At 37.3% G+C, this 18,949-nt stretch overlaps 1 protein-coding gene across 10 annotated transcripts in view; it reads right to left on the bottom strand.

Annotated features, from left to right (window-relative positions):
* The window catches only part of ADGRL3 (adhesion G protein-coupled receptor L3), an 860,202-nt gene that overhangs the window by 89,167 nt on the left and 752,086 nt on the right, over positions 1 to 18,949 (bottom strand). For all 10 annotated transcript variants that reach the window (XM_082838915.1, XM_082838914.1, XM_082838913.1 and 7 more), the window contains 2 exons: positions 11,119 to 11,328; positions 851 to 1,071 (listed from right to left, as the gene is read on the bottom strand). In XM_082838915.1, the coding sequence (XP_082695041.1) occupies positions 851 to 1,071; positions 11,119 to 11,328 (431 nt within the window). The remainder of the gene's footprint in view (positions 1 to 850; positions 1,072 to 11,118; positions 11,329 to 18,949) is intronic.

Raw genomic sequence — 18,949 nt, 5'->3', positions numbered from 1 at the left:
TCTGAGCCTACACTACTGCTTGGAAATCGTTTTATTAATATCTAATTGGCTCCTTAACACATTTTCCATAGTGCTCATTTCAGAGCTTTTCAAATCTGTCCTCTCAGTGTGACCTCACCTATTCACCCAAAAATCAGCATCTCCTATTTGATGGAAAAATTCCTCCACTTCCAAATTTATCTTTTCTGTTATTTCCTTCACACCTCAGAAGACAGGGGTCATCTGACTATTTCAAAAACATCCTAGTTTTAGTGGAAATAAGCCTGACTTATTTCATCACATGTCTGCCACTATCTACCTCCATCACCATGGACAAGGCAATTAATTTATCTGGTTCTTGATTTTTTTTCATCTATAAAAATAATGCCTTGGGGCTTCCCTGGTGGTGCAGTGGTTGAGAGTCCGCCTGCCGATGCAGGGGACACGGGTTCGTGCCCCGGTCCGGGAAGATCCCACATGCCGCGGAGCGGCTGGGCCCGTGAGCCATGGCCGCTGAGCCTGCGCGTCCGGAGCCTGTGCTCCGCAATGGGAGAGGCCACAACAGTGAGAGGCCCGGGTACCGCAAAAAAAATAAATAAATAAAATAATAATAATAATAATACCTTGGACTAGGTGAATTCTAAGGCCACTTTCAGTACTAAATCAACATTTTTCTCATCTTATGTCTGATCTTATGTCTTTCTATCCCCCTAGGACCTTTTCTTTTCATTCAGCCTATATATATATTTAATACAAATGAGGCATAGAGAGATTAGTAGGAGATTAGTAGAGTAGCTTCTGAGAAAATGCAAAGTTTCAATTTCAACTAGATTTTAAAAGAGGACAAAAAGGAAAGAAAATGTAAACTCACACTTTATCTGTTCCATAACTCCTATAGTCTACTGCAGCTGACACAGCCACAATGAGCGCAGGCATCCCATAGCCGACCAGGTAAAAGTATTTCCTTCGTGAATGTTCACTCTCAAAAACCTCCACCAGCATGATATAGAGCTGCACTCCCTCCAGGAACATCCATGTGAAGGCAGCCAAGAAGAAGAAATGTAAGAGAGCAGCAAAAACGGCACAGGCAATCTAGGGAAAGGAACAAATGAGTCAGTCAAATAACTACCAAATGAAATACCAACTGCCATAAAATTAAAATAAATATTTATCAAGACTGCAATAATAAGATAGGTCTGCAAAAAAATAATTGAGACAAGATTCTTAAAATTCAGACATTAAAACCTAATTAAATATAACTTATCTGTGAAAACTCTATTTAACATTTTATTAATAATGGCTATGGATGACAGCAGAGCATTATAGTAAGAAAAAAGTATAACATATAGGGAAAAGTTCTAATAAGATCCTATTGATAATTATTACTGAGATTAGTCTAAAGGTTTTAAAATAGATCTCATGAATTTTTTTCTTGGTCATAATCCTGTGTTTATTAACATATTAAGTTCTTCAATGTAAGTGAAAAAGAAACACTAAAATCAAGGAGAATAAAAGCTCTTATAATAAAAAAATATAATAATTAAAGTGTTTTATAATGAGATTATTAATTCATTATTATTTATTGTTTATTTCTTCCTTGCCTTATTTCAGAAAGGATTTAAGATGACATTGGGAAGTTCGTACTGCATAGCTGTAAATGTAGATCTGGTTAAAATAAAGTGTTCCAGAAGTGCTTTCATTCTCTCATTTTTTTGTTATTTTACTAAATGTTGTGCTATACAAGCTTGGTCACAAAAGGCAGCTAGCCCTTACTTTGGCATATTTTCTAAGGTATTATAAGTTTCAGCTGACCATATATTAATTATCTTATGTCAGTTCCTGAAATTCTCACTCCTTTGGAGGGGAGGCCTTCATTTTTTATAAGAAGTCTTAACTAAACTCTACAGTTCCTACTAGAAAAGGCAACAAATTTATAGAAATTAACTCATTAGTATGGATTCAATGGCGAGTATGATCCTTGAGAAACGAGACAAAGGGCAGGTCTATTTCCTTGGATTAGAGAGATGACGATGAAGGGGAGATGAGGCAATCAAGTGTCAAAGGGGCTAGAAAGAGAAAGTAGAGCCTGACTGCCACATAACAGGCAGGAAGAGAACACATATACAGCAATAAGAGTAAAGACAAGTTGGGCTGAGCTGCACTCAACCCAAATTTTTGATATCAATCATTGTCCTTTATGCTACATGTCAGAAGTTTTGTGCAGTATGCAACACTTGGAGAAGTTTATCATACCATATGTAACATCAAGAAGCAAAAATAAGAATAAGGTTTCTAAATGAAAAGAAATCACAGAGCATTTGAATTGCAGGTTAAAAAGAGAATGAAATGATTTCTTCTTGGGAAATAACATCGTTTTCCATTTCTTGCTTTGTAGAGTTAAAACTTCAACTATTAATTTTTGTTATCAGAAGGCTTTACGTTTTTGGAGAAAGAATGTGCACTTTGATTGCTTATTCATCTGTATGCATTTATGGGAAAAACTGTCACATTTGTATATGATAACCAGTTAAAAGTATAATCACTATAATTGTACCCTTCACAGCCATTAATCATGAATGTGTAATCACAAACATGAATCCAACTGCATTTTCATTGTAACATACTGTATACATATGGACACATACCAGAGAACAGCATTAAATGAATGAATTATTTATTATGCCTACAAGTCTTCTAAAAAATGAAAATTTTCATTTGCAGTTTTACTCATGAGAACCAACTTGCGTTATGTGCATAAATCTTAAGTTAGTATAAAGGACCTCACAAAAATTACAAATGTGCATAAAGTCTGTTTACTATATTAGATATTGTCTGTTGATCATATTTTCTGTTTGGGTTTATCAAGAACAGTTGGCTAGTGCTATTCATTTTTTCCTATTTCTTTCCTTCCCTCCTTCCTTTCCTCCCTCACTCTCTCCCTCCCTCTCTCCCTATCTCTCTCCCTCCTTCCCTTCCTTTCTTGATATGGCTAAACGTGGTTAGTAGTAAAGTATGAAGTTAGCACTTAAAGATGTAAACAGAATTTAAGAAAATATAAAGTGTAAAACAAAATTTGAGAAGAGTATATAAATTATAAAAATGACATTGAGTTTGAACTATTTTCCAAAATAGGTCAATTAGAAAAACTCATGTTAGGAGACTTTCAAGATGGCGGAGGAGTAAGACGTGGAGATCACCTTCCTCCCCACAAATACAGCAGAAATAGATCTACATGTGGAACAACTCCTACAGAATGCCTACTGAATGCTGGCAGAAGACCTCAGACTTCCCACAAGGCAAGAAACTTCCCACATACCTGGGTAGGGTAAAAGAAAAAACAGAGACAAAAGAATAGGGATAGGACCTGCATCTCTGGGAGGGAGCTGTGAAGGAGGAAAAGTTTCCACACGCTAGGAAGCCCCTTCGCGGGCGCAGACTGCGGGTGGCGGAGGGGGGAAGCTTCGGAGCCGTGGAGGAGAGCACAGCAACAGGGGTGTGGAGGGCAAAGCGGAGAGATTCCTGCACAGAGGATTGCTGCCAACCAGCACTCACCAGCCTGAGAGGCTTGTCTGCTCACTCGCTGCTGTGGGTGGGGCCTGGGAGCTGAGCCTTGGGCTTTGCAGGTCAGATCCCAGGGAGAGGACTGGGGTTGGCTGCATGAACAGGGCCTGAAGGGGGCTAGTGCACCACACCTAGGCTGGAGGGAGTCCAGGAAAAAGTTTGGAACTGCCTAAGAGGCAAGAGACCATTGTTACAGGGTGCTCAAGGAGAGGGGATTCAGAGCACCACCTAAACGAGCTCCAGAGACTGTCGTGAGCTGCAGCTACCAGCACGGATCCCAGAGACGGGCATGAAACACTAAGGCTGCTCCTGCAGCCATTAAGAAGCCTATGTGCAAGAACAGGTCACTATCCACACCTCCCCTCCCGGGAGCCACTGCCAGAGTCCCATGAAACAGGGAAAACTTCCCCAGGAGAACACATGGCATGCCTCAGGCTGTTGCAACATCATTCCAGGCTCTGTCACCTCAGGCTCGCCCCACATTCCGTACCTCTGCTCTGCCCAGCCTGAGTGAGCCAGAGCCCCCTAATCAGCTGCTCCTTTAACCCCGTCCTGTGGGTGCTAAGAACAGATGCCCTCAGGCAACTTATATGCAGAGGCGGGGCCAAATCCAAAGCTGAACCCCAGGAGCTGTGCGAACAAAGAAGAGAAAAGGAAATCTCTCCCAGCAGCCTCAGGAGAAGCAGATTAAATCTTCACAATCAACTTGATGTACCCTGCATCTCTGGAATACGTGAATAGACAATGAATCATCACAAAACTGAGGCAGTGGACTTTGGGAGCAACTGTAGACTTGGGGTTTGCTTTCTGCATCTAATTTGTTTCTGGTTTTATGTTTATCTTAGTTTAGTATTTAGAGTTTATTATCATTGGTAGATTTGTTTATTGATTTGGTTGCTTTCTTCCTTTTTTTAATATATAGATTTCTTTTTCCTTTTTCTCTTTTTGTCAGCGTGTATGTGTATGCTTTTTTGTGTGATATTGTCTGTACAGCTTTGCTTTTACCATTTGTCCTAGGGTTCTGTCTGTCCATTTTTTTGTTTATTGTTTGTTTTTCTTTTTCTTTTTTTTAAGTATACTTTTTAGTGCTTGTTATCACAGGTGGATTTGTTTTTTGGTTTGGTTGCTCTCTTCCTTCTTTCTTTCTTTTTTTATTACCTTTTAATTTTTAATAATTATTTTTATTTTAATAACGTTATTTTATTTTATTTATTTATTTTCCTCCCTTTTCTTTTGAGTCGTGTGGCTGACAGGGTCTTGGTGCTCTGGCCGGGTGTCAGACCTGTGCCTCTGAGGTGGGAGAGCTGACTTCAGCACATTGGTCCACCAGAGATTTCCCGGCTCCATGTAATATCAAAAGGCAAAAATCTCCCAGAGATCTCTATCTCAATGCTAACACCCAGATCCACTCAACAACCAGCAAGCTACAGTGCTGGACACTCTATGCCAAATAACTAGCAACACAACCCCACACATTAGCAGAGAGGCTGCCGAAAATCATAATAAGGTCACAGACACCCGAAAACACACCACCAGATGAGGTTCTGCCCATCAGAAAGACAAGATCCAGCCTCATCCACTAGAACACAGGCACTAGTCTCCTCCAACAGGAAGTCTACACAACCCACTGAACTAACCCAGACCACTGGGGGCAGACAACAAAAACAACAGGAACTACAAACCTGCAGTCTGCAAAAAGGAGACCCCAAACACATTAATTAAGCAAAATGAGAAGACAGAGAAATATGCATCAGATAAAGAGGCAAGGTAAAAACTCACCAGACCAAACAAATGAAGAGGAAATAGGCAGTCTACCTGAAAAAGAATTCAGAGTAATGCTAGTAAAAATGATCCGAAATCTTGGAAAAAGAATGGAGAAAATACAAGAAACATTTAACAAGGACCTGAAAGAACTAAAGGGCAAACAAACAATGATCAACAACACAATAAATGAAATTAAAAATTCTCTAGAAGGAATCAATAGCAGAATAACTGAGGCAGAAGAACTGATAAGCACCCTGGAAGATAAAATAGTGGAAATGACTACTGCAGAGCAGAATAAAGAGAAAAGGATGAACAGAATTAAGGACAGTCTTAGACAAATCTGGGACAACATTAAATGCACCAACATTCAAATTTTAGGGGTCCCAGAAGAAGAAGAGAAAAAGAAAGGGACTGAGAAAATATTTGAAGAGATTATAGTTGAAAACTTCCTTAATATGGGAAATGAAATAGTCAGTCAACGCCAGGAAGTGCAGAGAGTCCCATACATGATAAACCCAAAGAGAAACAAGCCAAGACCCATATTAATCAAACTATCAAAAATTAAATACAAAGAAAAAATATTAAAAGCAGCAAGGGAAAAACAACAAATAACATACAAGGGAATTCCCATAAGGTTAACAGCTGAAACTCTGCAATCCAGAAGGGAGTGGCAGGATATATTTAAAGTGATAAAAGGGAAAAACCTACAACCAAGATTATTCTACCCAGCAAGGATCTCATTCAGATTCAATGGAGAAATTAAAACCTTTACAGACAAGCAAAAGCTAAGAGAATTCAGCACCACTAAACCACCAACAAATGCTAAAGGAACTTCTCTAGGCGGGAAATGCAAGAGAAGGAAAAGACCTACAATAATAAACTCAAAATAATTAAGAAAATGGTAATAGGACATACATATCAATAATTAACTTAAATGTAAATGGATTAAATGCTCCAACCAAAAGACACAGACTGGCTGAACGGATACAAAAGCAAGACCGATATATATGCTGTCTACAAGACACCCACTTTAGACCTAGGGACACTTAGCAACTGAAAGTGAGGGATGGAAAAAGATATTCCACGCAGATGGAAATCAAAAGAAAGCTGGAATAGCAATTCTCATATAAGAAAAAATAGACTTTAAAACAAAGACTATTACAAGAGACAAAGAAGGATACTACATAATGATCAAAGGATCAATCCAAGAAGAAGATATAACAATTATAAATATTTTTGCACCCAACATAGGAGCACCTCAATAAATAAGGCAAATGCTAACAACCATAAAAGGGGAAATTGACAGTAACACAATCATAGTATGGGACTTTAACACTCCACTTTTACCTATGGACAGATCATCCAAAATGAAAATAAATAAGGAAACACAAGCTCTAAATGATATATTAAACAAGATGTACTTATTGATATTTATAGGACATTTCACACTAAAACAACAGAATACACTTTCTTCTCAAATGCTCATGGGACATTCTCCAGGATAGATCATATCTTAGATCACAAAAAAGCCTTGGTAAATTTAAGAAAATTGAAATCGTATCAAGTATCTTTTCTGACCACAAAGCTATAAGACTATATATCAATTACAGGAAAAAAATCTATAAAAAATACAAACACATGGAGTCTAAACAATACACTACTTAATAACCAAGAGATCACTGAAGAAATCAAAGAGGAAATCAAAAAATACCTAGAAACAATGACAATGAAAACACAATGACCCAGAACCTATGGGATGCAGCAAAAGCAGTTCTAAGAAGGAAGTTTATAGCAATACAATCCTACCTCAAGAACCAGGAAACATCTCAAATAAACAAACTAAACTTACACCTAAAGCAATTAGAGAAAGAACAAAAAGACCCCAAAGTAAGCAGTAGGAAAGAAATCATAAAATCAGATCAGAAATAAGTGAATAAGAAATGAAGGGAACAGTAGCAAAGATCAATAAAACTAAAAGCTGGTTCTTTGAGAAGATAAACAAAATTGATAAACCATTAACCAGACTCATCAAGAAAAAAAGGGAGAAGACTCAAATCAATAGAATTAGAAATGAAAAAGGAGAAGTAGCAACTGACACTGCAGAAATACAAAAGATCATGAGAGATTACTACAAGCAACTCTATGCCAATAAAATGGACAACCTGGAAGAAATGGACAAATTCTGAGAAAAGCACAATCTTCTGAGACTGAAACAGGAAGAGATAGATAGTATAAACAGACCAATCACAAGCACTGAAATTGAGACTGTGATTAAAAATCTTCCAACAAACAAAAGCCCAGGACCAGATGGCTTCACAGGCAAATTCTATCAAACATTTAGAGAAGAGCTAACACCTATCATTCTCAAACTCTTCCAAAATATAGCAGAGGGAGGAACACTCTCAAACACATTCTATGAGGCCACCATCACCCTGATACCAAAACCAAACAAAGATGTCACAAACAAAGAAAACTACAGGCCAATATCACTGATGAACATGGATGCAAAAATCCTCAACAAAATACTAGCAAACAGAATCCAGCAGTATATTAAAGTGTTCTACACCATGATCAAGTGGGGTTTATACCAGGAACACAAGGATTCTTCAATATTAGCAAATCAATCAGTGTGATAAACCATATTAACAAATTGAAGGGAAAAACCATATGATCATCTCAATAGATGGAGAAAAAGCTTATGACAAAATTCAAAACCCATTTATGATAAAAACTCTCCAGAAAGTAGGCATAGAGGGAACCTACCACAACATAATTAAGGCCATATATGACAAACCCACAGCAAACTCTCCAGAAAGTAGGCATAGAGGGAACCTACCTCAACAAATTAAGGCCATATATGACAAACCCACAGCAAACATTGTTTTCAATGGTGAAAAATTGAAACCATTTCCACTAAGATCAGGAACAAGACAAGGTTGTCCACTCTCACCACTATTATTCAACATAGTTTTGGAAGTTTTAGCCGCAGCAATCAGAGATGAAAAAGAAATAAAAGGAATCCAAATCAGAAAAGAAGAAGTAAAGCTGTCACTGTTTGCAGATGACAAAATCCTATTCATAGAGAATCCTAAAGATGCTACCAGAAAACTACTAGAGCTAATCAATGAATTTGGTAAAGTAGCAGGTTACAAAATTAATGCACAGAAATCTCATGCACTCCTATACACTAATAATGAAAAATCTGAATGAGAAATTAAGGAAACACTCTAATTTACCATTGCAATAAAAAGAATAAAATACCTAGGAATGAACCTACCTAAGGAGACAAAAGACCTCTATGCAGAAAACTATGAGACACTGATGAAAGAAATTGAAGATGATACAAAGAGATGGAGAAATATACCATGTTCTTGGATTGGAAGAATCAACATTGTGAAAATGACTATACTATCCAAAGCAATCTACAGATTCAATGGAATCCCTATCAAACTACCAATGGCACTTTTCACAGAACTAGAACAAAAATTTCACAATTTGTATGGAAACACAAAAGACCCCGAATAGCCAAAGCAATCTTGAGAAAGAAAAACAGAGCTGGAGGAATCAGGCTCCTGGACTTCAGACTATACTATGAAGCTACAGTAATCAAGACTGTACAGTATGGGCACAAAAATAGACACATAGATCAATAGAACAGGATAGAAATCCCAGAGATAAACCCATGCACATATGGTCAGCTTATTTTTGATAAAGGAGGCAAGAATATACAATGGAGAAAAGACAGCCTCTTCAATAAGTGGTGCTGGGAAAACTGGACTGCTACATGTAAAAGAATGAAATTAGAACATTCTGTAACACCATACACAAAAATAAACTCAAAATGGATTAAAGACCTGAACGTAAGGTCAGACACTATAAAACTCTTAGAGGAAAACATAGGCAAATCACTCTATGACATAAATCACAGCAAGATCCTTTTTGACCAACCTCCTAGAGAAATGGAAATAAAAAACAAAAATAAATAAATGGGACCTAATGAAACTTAAAAGCTTTTGCACAGCAAAGGAAACCATAAGCAAGACGAAAAGACAAACTTTAGAATGGGAGAAAATATTTGCAAACGAAGCAACTGACAAAGGATTAATCTCCAAATATACAAGCAGCTCATGCATCTCAATATCAAAAAAACAAACAAGGCTTCCCTGGTGGTGCATTGGTTGGGAGTCCGCCTGCCAATGCAGGGGACACGGGTTCGTGCCCCGGTCCAGAAAGATCCCACATGCCGCAGAGCGGCTGGGCCCGTGAGCCATGGCCGCTGAGCCTGCACGCCCGGAGCCTGAGCTCCGCAACAGGAGAGGCCACATCAGTGAGAGGCCTGTGTACCACAAAAAAAAAAGAAAAAAACAAAACAAAACAAACAACCCAATCCAAAAATGGGCAAAAGACCTAAGTAGACGTATCTGCAAAGAAGATATACAGATTGCCAACAAACACATGAAAGGATGCTCACCATCACTAATCATTAGAGAAATGCAAATCAAAACTACAATGAGGTATCACCTCACAGCAGTCAGAATGGCCATCACCAAAACATCTGGAAATAATAAATGTTGGAGAGGGTGTGGAGGAAAGGGAACCCTCTTGCACTAATGGTGGGAATATAAATTGATACAGCTACTATGGAGAACAGTATGGAAGTTCCTTAAAAAAACTAAAAATAGAACTACCATGTGACCCAGCAATCCCACTACTGGCATATACCCTGAGAAAACCATAATTCAAAAAGTGTCATGCTCATTGCAGCTCTATTTACAATAGACAGGACATGGAAACAATCTAAGTGTCCCTTGACAGATGAATGGATAAAGAAGATGTGGCACATATATACAATGGAATATTACTCAGCCATAAAAAGAAATGAAATTGAGTTATTTGTAATGAGGTGGATGGACCTAGAGTCTGTCTTACAGAGTGAAGTAAGTCAGGAAGAAAAACAAATACCATATGTTAACACATGTATATGGAATCTAAAAAAAAAAAAGCTTCTGAATAACTTAGGGGTAGGACAGGAATAAAGATGCAGACGTAGAGAATGGACTTGAGGACACAGGGATGGGGAAGGATAATCTGGGACAAAGTGAGAAAGTGGCATGGACATATATACACTACCAAATATAAAATAGATAGCTAGTGGGAAGCAGCCGCATATCACAAGGAGATCAGCTCAGTGCTTTGTGACCACCTAGAGGGGTGGGATAGGAAGGGTGGGAGGGAGGGAGATGCAAGAGGGAGGAGGGAGGAAGTATGGGGATATATGTATATGTATAGCTGATTTACTTTGTTATAAAGCAGAAACTAACACACCATTGTAAAGTAATTATACTCCAATAAAGATGTTAAAAAAAAGGTTAAAAAAAAAACCAACTAATGTTAGACATGCAGTTTTCAATATAATTTCCAGTGTTTTTTTTTTTAAAAATATACATTATAAATTTCAAAGAATAACAATTACATGTTAGAAAAGATACTCCTCCATTCCCCAAATGATTTAAGTTTTCTCAATATTCAGCTTTGTGATTAAAAAAATTAAAGAAAAATACTAATGAAGAAACACAGTTGTTTAGAAAGGCAAGTTTTTGAACAGAATTTCTGAAGAAATGTACATTCATACATCCATATATTCACTGCTTCTTTATGGCAATGGATATGAAAAAGGGAATACCGAATAAGATCTCAAAATTAGTAACTATCTTAGACAACTGGAAGAGAGGATACTTTCAAACAAGAATATTTTGTGTATTGGAAAGGTGGAAGTGGAGAAATTCTTTTCTAATACCAAAATAAATTGCTTACTGGTTGATCTGTTCGGTTGATCCCAATCAAGAAGAGCAGTTCTGCTACAAAAAGGCTGATGCAGAGGTTCTTATGGATGGTGTTACGGTCACTCTGGAGCCCACGGAAAAAGCAAAATGTGAAGATGCAAATCAGGAGACAAACAAGGGACAGCAAAATTCCAACCCATGTGATCACATCCAGAAGAAGGTCATGGACCGCATCACTGTGCTGGAAACACAATAGAAAAGGCATAAGTTGCAATTATGCATAACCAATTACAAAGTTTATAAGGGCCTGGTTCTATGAAGCATGATTTTAATAATGTACTAAATATCCTCCACACATGCAATGAATAAGATAACTTAATTATTTGGGTTTTCTAATCCACAGGTAAAGCATTTTATCTTTTCTGTGAGGTGTAAATCAGTTTGTCAATAGTGTTTGCACCTTTCTTAGCTATGTACATTTTCAGTTGTACATTTTCAACTATGTACATTTTCAGTTGAAGCATATCAACTTAATTCTGGCCAAAGATTTCAAGGTAAAGCTTTTCGTTTTTCTACCCCACATCACATTTTTAGGTTAATATTTTTACAACTCTTGCTAGGGAATACTCTATATAAAAATTAAGTTATACACTTAGGAAAGTGGTATCACAACTGAAATTTATTTGAATCTCTGAAGAGTTTTTATTAAAAAAATACAATTCCTCTGTCCTATAAATCCTTTATCAGAATTTCGAAGGTTGAGTTCTTAAAAGTTGTAATTTTATAAAGATCCCCAGTTAATTCTGACGGACAGCCACATATGTGTACCATTTATTTAGTGGAAAATCTAAAAGAATGAGGATAGTCACTGGATTTATATTCATATTGAATGGCTTAAGGAGATCAAGAAGTTTGATCACTGAAAGGTTTTGCATGAATAGAACCTGTTACACACAGATGGAAAATAAGTATTCAGAATTACTATACCCGATAGCAGCCCAAAAGAGATAGTAGAGCCATGAAAAAGAAATACGTTCATGAAAACTTCCGCATTGAAACTACATTATGTGTCTCTGTTACGGTCCTGTGAGTTCCATACCTGCCATGTTCCTTGGTTTGTCCACTATCTCATTTCTGTCTTTGTTCTAAGATTCAAAACTCCATTTCCACTCTGTGATAGTTTGCCTCCGTCGAAACCACTTTTGTGAAGCTTAGAATGTATGGTAGCCCAACACATCGGTATGCCAACATGTTGGAGCAGAATCAAGAAACTGTCTATGACTGTCAATTCCTCTTTTCTTCCTAGGTTTCTTGAAAATTCTTAAAGACCTAACTTCCAACAGTAGGGGAATACATAAATAATGGTTGATATTTATGGAATGATATTCAAAAAAGGAGTAGAAAATCAGTGTTCTAGATTTATAGTCACAAACATAGATATTTCTCAAAAATCTAATATTACGTTTAAAAAATGCAAGTGGCAAAAGTATCTATACAGTATGATATCATTTATGTAAAAATTTAAATGACACAAATCAATGACATTGATTTTTATGGATATATGCATAAGTAGTGAAAGCATAACATGTGCATGGGAAATTTTTTAGTTGAAAACAAAGATATGTGTTTCTAATTGACATCTTTTTCAACTGTATAGATCATATACATTGATTTTTGTTTTAGGATGGAAGTTACTACATTTAGTTGTCTCCCACATTGTTAGCTCACCTTAAAAAATTCATAAATATCCAGGTTTTCTATTTTTATTTTTATTCAAACTTTGTACCTTTATGTTTTATATAAACTTCATACAAAGATTATTCTGAATGTGGAAATTCTCCTTACAAGTGAACCACCATGCTGTAACCTGAATCACAGCACTTCGCATATTGCTAGATACAACTTCACAGTTGTTATCTGATAAAGAACTCTGCTAGGACACTGCCAATGAAACAGTTTCAAACTATTCCTGCATAACTCTAGATGTATTTCTCGGAAGGAGCTCAAATCATGAAAGAAAACCACATGAAATTTTGCTTTAACTGCTTTGTTCTCCAGGGGACACTGCTAAAGTAGTGTTGGGTCTCTGATAGCTTAAATTACTTTTACTATCGGAAAGTGGAGAGTGGTTAGTGCTACCCGGTTCCCTGAACAGAGAGCTATTTGCTCTCTTCTTTGACTCAAAGGAAAGATGCTGTAATTGAGTATCAAGCACCAGCGTTCAGCACAGCAGTCTTCCATAATGGCAGGTATAATACATTCTCAAATATATCCTAAAGACCTAAAACACTAAAAAAGAAAGAAAAAAAAGAAACCAAATAACTCCAGCTTTTCCTGGGTAGTTGCATTATTAGAAATGTATTGACTTTACTCAGTGCTTTTGTAGGTCTTTCAAAAACCCCATGCAGAGTTATTAAGAGAAGAATACCAAATGTCAAAACAACAGTACAAAAAGTACATAACGCTCAAAGAAAGAACAAAAAAGTCTAGCAATTAATTAGCAATCATCTTTCGGGTATTACTGTCTAGTTCAGAAAACATAAACACGAACCACCTTATATGTATTATACTGTGATCAAATGTAACTCACCACTTGAATTTTATCAGTAAGATGAAAGAAAAAGAACAATGAACATTAAATGTGAACAAGACCTATGAGTTTAGCCTCCTTTATAGTAGTCTGTCATAACAGAACTTTCAGGAGGCCAAGCCATGATAAAAACCAACCCCCCTTCAAGAGGATGGTCAATTGAATAAAACTCCTAGGTATAGTTTTTTTTTTTTTTTTGCGGTACGCGGGCCTCTCACTGTTGTGGCCTCTCCCGTTTCAGAGCACGGGCTCCAGACGTGCAGGCTCAGCGGCCATGGCTCACTGGCCCAGCCACTCCACGACATGTGGGACCCTCCCGGGCCGGGGCACGAACCTGCATCCCCTGCATCGGCAGGCGGACGCTCAACCACTGCGCCACCAGGGAAGCCCTCCTAGGTAGAGTTTTAACAATGTGATAATGGAGCAAGTATTCCTATTTCCAAGGTTCCACGTTTTGAGTACTCTATAACTCAATCACCCCTGACATGAACTATATACCATTATGTGACTTGAGATCTTATTAGTCTTATATCTTATTATTATATCCTAGCACTTAGTATTGGGCTTGACACATAAAAAATGATGAATAGGGCTTCCCTGGTGGCGCAGTGGTTGAGAGTCTGCCTGCCGATGCAGGGAACAGGGGTTCATGCCCCCGTCCGGGAAGATCCCACGTGCCGCGGAGCGGCTGCATCTGTGAGCCATGGCCGCTGAGCCTGCGCGTCCGAAGCCTGTGCTCCACAACGGGAGAGGCCACAACAGTCAGAGGCCTGCGTACTGCCCCTCCCACCCCCCAAAAAAGATGAATAAATATTTGTTTTTGAATGGTTATAATAACACTATTCCACTTAAACCAAATGTCTAAGAGCTGAACCCTCTTACATCAGTATAGTTTTAGTATCCATTTAATCCCCACTGGATTTTAAGAAGTATCAATATCAAATATTACACGTTCAAAACTGAGCCCCTTCTTATCCTGTTTCTCCCTCCGCTCCCACCCGCCACTCCCAAATCTACCCTTCCTTCTGTTTTCCTCATTTCAGTAAACAGCAACTTCATTCTTTGAAGTGTTCTGGCCAAGAACTTGAGTCATATTGATTCCTCTTTTTCACACATTACTCTTAATCCATCAAGAAATCTTGTAGCTCCTGTCTTCTATCTGACAGCTGCTCCTCACCTCAATTGCACTAAATTGGTTAGAGCTACCTGATTTTTTTGTTTTTTTTTTTTTGCGGTATGCGGGCCTCTCACTGCTGTGGCCTCTCCCGTTGCGGAGCACAGGATCCGGACACGCAGGCTCAGCGGCCATGGCTCACGGGCCCAGCCGCTCCGCGGCATGTGGGATCCTCCCGGACCGGGGCACGAACCCGTGTCCCCTGCATCGGCAGGCGGACTCTCAACCACTGTGCCACCACGGAAGCCCCACCTGATTTTTTTTTTTTTTTTTTGCGGTACGCGGGCCTCTCACTGCTGTGGCCTCTCCCGTTGCGGACCACAGGCTCCGGACGCGCAGGCTCAGCGGCCATGGCTCAGGGGCCCAGTCGCTCCGCGGCATGTGGGATCTTCCCAGACCGGGGCACGAACCCGTGTCCCCTGAATCGGCAGGCGGACTCTCAACCACTGCACCACCAGGGAAGCCCCCTGATTTTTTTTTTTTAAACAGCCTCCTAAATGATCTCCCTACTTTGACCCTCATCCATCCCCCTTTCCTCTCTGTTCAACAACATGGAGAGATTCTCTTTAAATACAAGCCAGATAATAAGATTCATTGATGGAGGCATCCAATGTCTCCTACCTCAATAAAAGTAAAAACCAAAGTCTTTACAAAGGTCTACAATGTCCTATAAGATCTGCACTCTTGTGAAACATTTCCTATTCTCCCCTTCATTCAGTTCACTCTACCCCAGTTGGCCTCCTCTAGCCTTTGAATACATCCAGCACATTCCAGCCTCAGAGACTTTGTACTTGATGTTCCCTTGGTCTGGAATTCTCTTCCAATAAATAGCTGTGTGACTTACTTGCTAACTTCCTTCAATTCTTCATTCAAATGTCACCTTCTCACAGAGTTTTTCTGAATCACCTCATCTAAAATTGCAAACATCATTTACCCACTCTGACTCTCTATTTCTTTTCCTGAATTTTTTTTCCTCTTAACATTTACCTAGACTATATATTTTATTAATATATCTTATTTATGTTTTCTACATAAACAAGAAATATTAATAAAGTACATAGCCTAGAATCTATTGTATAGCACAAGGAACTCTACTCAATACTGTGTAATGGCCTATATGGGAAAAGAATCTAAAAAAGAGAGGATATATGTATACGTATAACTGATTCACTTTAATGTATCCCTGAAACTAATACAACATTGTAAATCAACTGTACTCCAATTAGAAAAAAAAAAATTTCTTGTTCATCGTCTGTGGCCTTTACTAGAAAGTACACTGCAAGAGAATAAGTTGTTTAATCACCAATGTATCCCCAGGTCCTAGAAAGCTGCCTCCCATAGAGTGGATGCACAATTAATGTGTGAACTGAATAAATGAATCTCTCTTTAATTACCCCCCCTTCTGCAATGAATTTATATTATAAACTAAAAGTTGTATCATGCTGCCCATTGCAACCTTTGGGGTTCTTTGGTTCATAAACTACCTGCTCTAAAATCTTGAGTAAAAGATAAAGAAAATTAAAGCTGGAGAATGAGAAGGTCATTACACCATAATATCTTAAAATGTGTGGAAGTAAGAGGACTGCAGAATAAGTATGATTAGAGTCTGAAGATGTGGATTTAACCTTGTCGCTCCAATTTTGCAATTGGGCAACTTTAACAACTACTTACCCTTTAAAGTATCAGACACTTCATACATATAGAGATAAAACAGATTCACTTTATCGTATACCTGAAACTAACATGATATTGTAAATCAGTTATACACCAATAAAAATTAGAAAAATAAAGAATCAAAAACTTCAAGGAAATTAATTTCTTAAAGAAGATGGGGAGCTGTGAGAGAAAATCTACAAGCAGAATGACAGAATGATTCATCAGAATATACTTTCAGGAAATTCATTGACTCTATCCACTCTAGAAAGAAATTTTTATGAAAACAATACTCATTTTTCAGGCTTTCTGTGAAGCTTACATTCACATATGAAATGCCAGATATTTTGTAAAAGCTACAGAAAGTTTCTGATTTTTCCTTTTATTTTCACCTCAATGAATCTGCTTTGTCTTATCACTGTGGGGTTACTGAGTAATTCAAATACCACAAAAGGGGTGAGTACCACAATGAAGGAAAAAAAGGTGGCTTAAACAATGTTTTGTGAAACTCACTCTGTTAGTATAAAACCCTCAAATATACAAATAGGTACATTTAATGAAACTAAGCCCAAATTCATGGAATAGGGAAATGTGACTTCCGCTTCATGATTTAAAAATAACTCAACCTGTGTACACTAAGATCTTCATGTAAATCTTGATATTTCTAACTTTATTGTCCAAAAAGCATCTTGTCAGCAAACAAGATGGAGAAATAGATTTTGAAATGTTTTCCATTTTTACTGCCTAAGTATTTCCAGATATATTGTATATTTCCAGATACACAGACTATATGAATTAATTCTGAACCCCTCTGGATGTTTTTTTATAATTTTAGAAAGTTGCATTTTCCAGACATTGCTTGAACAATTACCCTATAATAATTATTAATTGTGGGCAGTAATTTTCAAGAACCTGTTTTACTTTCTGCATTAAAATGTATTATTTTAACGTTGAGTCGGAGTTGTTAAGGCATAATAATATGATTTTTAAATTGCCTCAAACATATCTTGTTCTGAAATACTTGTAATATAGCTAAATGAGTTTTATTTTTTCTTCTTTGCAAATGTAGGAGCACTCACTTTGCTACCAATGTATCACATCAGCATAAGGCGTTGCTTTGACTCAGGAATTTCACTGAAGCTAGTAGGGTTATGAAAGGCCTATTTTCTGATAAATATGGCAAGAACTCTGTGAAATAAGTTCCTTGCATTGCTCTAACAGATCATCAAACACATAGGTCACCACACGAATGCTTGGGAAAATAAAGGGCTCAATGGTCTGAGGAAATTAGAATTTTTTTTTGCAGTAATAGGATGAAGGTCAAAGTTGAGTAACACAGTACGAAGAATGATATGATTGCATTTCTTATGATTTTTATAGTAAGTTAGCCAAAATAACTCAGCAATAATTTCCAAATTTGTATCAAGTTGAAAAAAAAATCAGTCATATATTTTCAAGCTGTAATTGCTGAGAGAGAACCACTGGCAAGTAAAAGCACACAAAACTATTCATATCCAGCTATCCTTTGAATTCAAGAGAACTTATTCAGAATATCTCTTTGGTTTCAGAAGCACAGTGTTGTATACTCTAAGTTATTTGAAGTTTTCTTGCTTTGAATTGAAAAAAAAAATTTTTAACCTCACCATATTTGGTGAACCAGATTCACAACTACCTTAATAGAGGAAACAGAAAAGGAAATAGTAGAAAATGTGGAAATTAAGTATCTTACAGTAGTTGAGAATTAAATACAGATATAGGTTTTTAAAAAGTAAAGTTGATAAACAAAAAACAATTACTGACCAATTAGAAATTTTTAAAGTAAATGAAGTAATCAAGCAGTAAATAAGAAAAAGATTTTAGGAGTGTCTGGGGTGAGGGTAGAAAATGAAGCTGGGAAGATAGAAAATTTCATCTTTAACATTTCTGAGTTAAATACAGTGATGATGATAATGGTGATGATGATAATAATGATGATGATGATAGCTAACACATAACTTTCAAGATATCAGTTTCTTTTAGGAGTGCTTATCTATTTTATTAGGGTTGTCACTTAGTCCTATAAAACACTGTGATGTGATACTATTATTATTTCCAATTTACAGATGAAAAAACTGAAGCACAGATAAGTAATTTACCCCGGATCATTCAACTAGTAATGCAGTAGATATAGTATTAATGGTAACGTGACCAAGTATCCAGGTTTGCTCAGGAATGTCTTAGTTTTAGCATTAAATTTTTCTATCCTGGGAAAATCCTCTCTCAGACATGAAACTATTCCAGAGATCAGAGATGGGTTCAGAAGTTTGAAAGCAAAGTACAAAATCCATATGATAGTCTAGAAAATAGAGGCTGGAAGCAACATTATTTTTAGTATCAAATGTCTGTGGCATTGAATATCCACCTTCCTTAGTGACTCTTGCTGTCCTTTTCCCTGACTACTGATGC

The sequence above is a fragment of the Leucopleurus acutus genome, assembly GCF_964270905.1.
Source record: "Leucopleurus acutus genome assembly, chromosome: 4".
In the NCBI taxonomy this organism is placed as follows: Eukaryota; Metazoa; Chordata; class Mammalia; order Artiodactyla; family Delphinidae; genus Leucopleurus; species Leucopleurus acutus.
The sequence above is the reverse complement of the archived record's forward strand: the minus strand, read 5'-3'. Positions and strand labels throughout refer to the sequence as shown.